Source organism: Epinephelus moara, chromosome 16, assembly GCF_006386435.1.
Source record: "Epinephelus moara isolate mb chromosome 16, YSFRI_EMoa_1.0, whole genome shotgun sequence".
Taxonomy (NCBI): Eukaryota; Metazoa; Chordata; class Actinopteri; order Perciformes; family Serranidae; genus Epinephelus; species Epinephelus moara.
The window spans coordinates 37,360,147-37,365,306 of NC_065521.1; the positions used below are offsets into that span (position 1 = coordinate 37,360,147).

The 5,160-nt window shown below is 43.8% G+C and overlaps 1 protein-coding gene across 1 annotated transcript in view; it reads left to right on the plus strand.

Moving 5' to 3' along the window:
* Positions 1 to 987: 987 nt before the first annotated feature.
* plp2b (proteolipid protein 2b) overlaps positions 988 to 5,160 on the plus strand; it is a 14,838-nt gene continuing 10,665 nt past the window's right edge. The window contains exon 1 of the mRNA XM_050065319.1: positions 988 to 1,432. Within this exon, the coding sequence (XP_049921276.1) occupies positions 1,334 to 1,432 (99 nt within the window). The 5' untranslated portion in view covers positions 988 to 1,333. The remainder of the gene's footprint in view (positions 1,433 to 5,160) is intronic.

The following is a 5,160-nucleotide window of genomic DNA, read 5'->3' on the forward strand; positions in this document are numbered from 1 at the left end:
ATTTTGGCTCGTTACTGTTGCGTAAATTGGTCATATTTGTATACCATATTAAACTACAGTCGTTATTTAGCACAAATAAAGAAGTTTCAATCATATAATTTGTTCAGATTTTGTACCTTGTCTACTTTTGTGTTGGAATCAGCTGTAGACTGAGCATAGAAGTGTCCACAAACAAGGACAACAGGTCTGAGTTAAGCAGAATTAAGTATAAGGAGCAGGAAACCCAAAATGTGATGTCCTCATATGTGGACTAGAGTAGGAGGCTGAGGTGTTGTTTAATGAGAAGCTATATATATATATATATATATATATATTCCCTTTTAAATGGTAAATGGTGCCACACAGGAACATGCATTTGTGGGATGAGCAGCAGAGCTTAGTATGTTGCGCCCATGAAAAATTTGCCAAATCTTCTCTGCCAGTGCCAAACAACTTTTTTTTTGCTGTTGACTCTTGTTTGGTGTTGTTTGGTGGATTGGACGATTGAAGTCTGAAGAAACAAGACATATTGGCAATTTAACAATTCATTCATTTAACAAACAGGAGCCTCGATAGCGTGTGGGAGAATTTTTCATGGGCGCAACTCACATACTCAGCTCTGCTGCTCATCCCACAAATGCATGTTCCTTACAAATGTGGCACCATTTAAAAGGGAAATAAACAGGCTTTCCAACGTATAAGATTTATTGCCTAGAAGCATTGTTACAACAAAGAAATAAATCTATTAATGAGAACAGTTTTCTTGCTTTTAACAAGTTTCAGTGACTTTCTGTAGAGTTTAAGCTCATTCTTGAAATGTGTCAGACAGGGTTTAGTTTTAAAGTATCTTAATTTATGAATGAAAAACTTCCCCAGTAATTATCCAATATAAGTAATAAAGTCAGAAGACAAATGGAGATTAAAGCATCAGTTTAGCAACAAGTCTGTGCAGTTTCCGAAGAGCCCCTGAAGGCATCACGGAAGCAGCTAGTCTCGGCGGGGCCACAGTGCCAACAGAAGCGCCCCTTGAGAAAAGTGAAAGCCAACGCCCCACTGTCAGCTGCTGAGCCCAGCCCTCCCTCCTCACACACACACACCAGAGTTTCTTCCGAGCTGCTGTGGACGAGACTGATTCCAACCAGAGTCCATTTCCCGACACTTTTCAGCGGAGAAGTTGATTCACCCGAGTGGAGGGACGGAAAAACGAGCGGGGAGCAGCAGCGGTCAACACTGGGACTGTTTCTCTCTTTAACTCGGGGACAAGTTTGTTTATTCAAACGCTGCTCGTCGGTTTGAGGCGATAAGGCTCCCACAGAAACACACTGACGGTGTTTAGTAAGTTATTTGTGACAGAATGGCTGACACAACCGCAACCAGCGCCGGTGCGAACTGCGTAGAGAAGCTGAAAAGTTATGTGAGGACCCAGAAAGGGTTCATCCTCTCTACAGAAATAGTAAGTTCACTGACCTGCTGCTAACATGGAGCTACTGTGTGTGTGGATGGTTACAGCTGCTTATGAAACCATAGAGTATGTTGTGTGTAAAGGTGCTTTTGTAGGCTGCAACTAATTAATATTTAATACACAGCAAAGTGCTTTAATGTAGTCTATATTGTTATTGATTTATCCTCACTATTATTGATATAAATGTTCTTTATGTTACTAATATCCTCTATAAGCTGCTTTATTCCCACTTTTTAAAAAGCAGTGTACCCAGGGAATGATGAGCATGTGGTGTGGGGGTTAAGGGATCATGAGCAGAGGTTAAGGGTTCCCACCTGTCACTTGTGCGCCACTGTTTTCTCATTTGGCACCAAGGAGCCAAATGCTGAGTGTTAATGGCACATGGAAGGTCATGTGGGTTAACTCGACCCACTGACTGGAGTGTCAGGAATCCCCCTTTTCTACTTAGCACCACAGGCTGCACACTGTGTAGGCAGATATGCAGTATCCTAAATATGGTGAAGGGAAAATGCAATGCATATCACATTCCTGCCAATATAAAGGCTCGTAAAGTTTGTTTTTGCACATCTGGCTCTAGTTACAAGGAAAATGTACGCCTACAGAGGTGGAAATAGAAACATCAGAGCAGCACTTCCGTCCATATAATAAGTAAGGTGTGCGGTTTTACATGCTGCGCTTCCTGGCAAGGCACAACCGCTTCCTCACTGGGAAGACTTCTCACTTGATTGTCTGTGTTTGCATTCCACAGCGGTGGGTTATCTCCACACATGACTTGTTTTGACCCTAAAATATTTCACTTAAGTTCTGCATTTTATCCGGTTCTCGCCCAGAAGATGCAAAAGAGTATTGTCACTTATCACACAGGGTGCTGACCATGTTACTGTGCTACTGTGTGATTTGTTTCCCAGCTCCAGGAAAGCAAGGTTCTGCTCTCATAGCTCAATGGAGTCATTATAAAGCAGGCCCTCAGATGCTGGTGGTCAGTGGTCCACCCACTGTAAAGTTTTTTTTCTTCTCAGAGGTAATGGAAATTCCAGGCTACGTGTGAAGTTTGTCCCCGGGAACAAAGAATGTGCGAATTGCTTAGCACACATCTTTTGGTGTGCCATTCACGGATTGGTTCGCGCTTGGCTGGGTACACTCTGTCGGTAGTTTGTTGTTTCCCCTTCCACTCCTGTCCTTACTGGAGCCTGATAAAGGAAGTGGTGGATGTCTGACATGGATTTCAGTGCAGGGAGAGGGCTGTGGGAGTACAACAGGAAGACAAATGTCATTACTGCTTGTTAGGTCCAATCTAATCGGAAATAGGGGGCTTAACCCTGGCAGCCAGGTCTAAATATTGCAGCTGATAAATCAAAAGTGTAAAGGAATAAATTTTCCCTTTTCAGCTGACAAGTCTTGACGGCGAGGCCTGTCAAATGACATTTAGAGCTATTCTGTTTTTCCTATTAATCCGGCTGTCAGAGGCATGACCATACTTGAATGTTTGAAGCCACAGACCAACTCACAGATCCCGGCCACACACCCATGTAAAGTAAATTTCAGTTTGTCATGCGACACAGTTCAGCCAGCAGTGATAAGACAGGGTGAGTCATGCACCGAGCTGAGCTTTCACCCTGCTGTTAATTTCAGGAGTATGAGTTGTGTTATGTTTAGGAAAAAAAGTTTATCTCCGTACTGAAGAATGTCTTAATCAAAAGAAAGGGTGGAGGAAAAGCAGGCAGGAGAATGACAGTTGACGAGATGATGAGTAGAGAGTGATGAAATGAAACTGAACTTTCCATTTTGCTCTCAGCACACATGGTATACACTTTAGCGAGCCACAGAAAGTGCTAAAAACTGCCCCAAAACGTAAGTGACTTCCCTAGCAACCGTTGCTGTTTGGTGTGTCTCTGTACCACGGACTCGCTCTTGGCGCTCATGTTGCTGACTATAATTAGCCAAACGTTCACAACAGTTTTCCTCCAGTCAATTTTTAAAAGAGCAGCTCATTATACCGATGTGAAAAGATCCTAGCCGGGATCTCAAGAGCTGGCCCGTGCAAACAGATCCGCCGCTGTGTGGAAAACATAAAGGTGTCAACATCCCAGAGGCCTTTCTTGTTGTGAGGGACTTGTGTAGTGGGTGTTTCTCTGTGTGGCGGCCTCCTCTGGAGCCTCAGTAGTAACTCTGGCCTGCATAAAGCCTCTTTTGTGTGGGACCTTGGCCTCAGCCGCCTCACTACTCTACAGAGGCAGCCTGTGCCAGTCTCCTGAACACATGAACTACTGATGCATCTGGCTGGCTGGCTGCGTGTTTGTGTAACAGTTGCGGCTGAGGGGAGGGGAAGCCGTAGTGACAGATGTAGGGCTAGTGTCGAGTCACTTACATCATGTGTGTATCGTATAGACTGCAGTGATTTGACACTGGCTGCTGGGGTGTCTGTGTCTGAGAATAAAACATTGCAATGTGCAAGACGGGCTTTTTAAAATACACATCAGGCTCAGTGTCTGATTTATTTAGTACGTGTAACAAGAATAAATTATTTGACTTGTGACAGCAAAGCGGTGCAGATAAATGTTGAACACCAGACTTCAGTTTAGTGGATCATGTGTTAGTACAGAGTTTATGATTTAATTTCTAACTTAAATTTTATCACTTATTTATTGTCACATGCTGATACAATATGCATAGAGAAAAATATGGTGAACATTTAATGGTTCCAGCGTCTCAAGAATATGTTGACCTCCCTTGTTTTGGGGCAGCTGTGGCTCAGAGGCAGATCAGGTAGTTTACTAATCGGAAGATCAGCAGCTCGATCCCCAGCTCCTCTGGTCTGCATATCCAAGTTTCCTTGAGCAAGATACTGAACCAAATTGTTCCTGATGGCTGCTCCATCGGTGTGTGAGTGTGTTAAAAACTGAGTAGCAGGTGGCGCCTTCTGTGGCAGCCTCGGCCACAGTGTATGAATGGGTGAATGTGACTCATAGTGTAAAAAGCGCTTTGAGTGGTCGGAAAACTAGAAAGATGCTGTACTGGTGCACGTCCATTCACCATGTACAGGGTTCTCACGGTCTTAAATTCCTAACGTGGGTAATGATTAGGGTTGGGTACCGAAACTCGGTACTTTTTGTACTTGGTACCGATTCACGTCGGTACTACCGAGTACCAATTCACTTAAAATGAATCGGTGCCAAATTTCGGTACCTGAGGTGGAGGCGGAGGCGGAGCGAGAACGCATGACTCACACCTCAGACTCAGCAACAATGGCAACAAAAAAAATGTGCAGACAAAAGTTAACGTGCAGCACTGTTCCTAAATGTTCTCAATAAAATGTTGAAACTGAGAAGTTTAGACTATGGGCCCGAACGACGTATAGTGCATCCAAATTCACACCCGTTCTTCTCTGTGGATTTTCTCCGTGACCTTGCATCATAGCGAGAAGCCGCGCATATCACGTGAAACGGCAGAACTGTAGCTTTCCGACAAGACCAAGCACTTGTCGGTAATCCAATGTTTTCACAGCGAAAAAAATTGATAAAGTTACAGTAAAATGATGTATAACAGAGCTTTCATACAGCTTTGCACACACATTACTCTTGGATGGATTACTCGCAAACGCAGGCTCGCACAGAAATGCCACGCATATCACATGAAAGTGCAGGACTACACACATCATTGTGCTGTCATCCCATCACGCTCTAAATACAGATCAATTGTCTACAAAATAAAAACCTGAC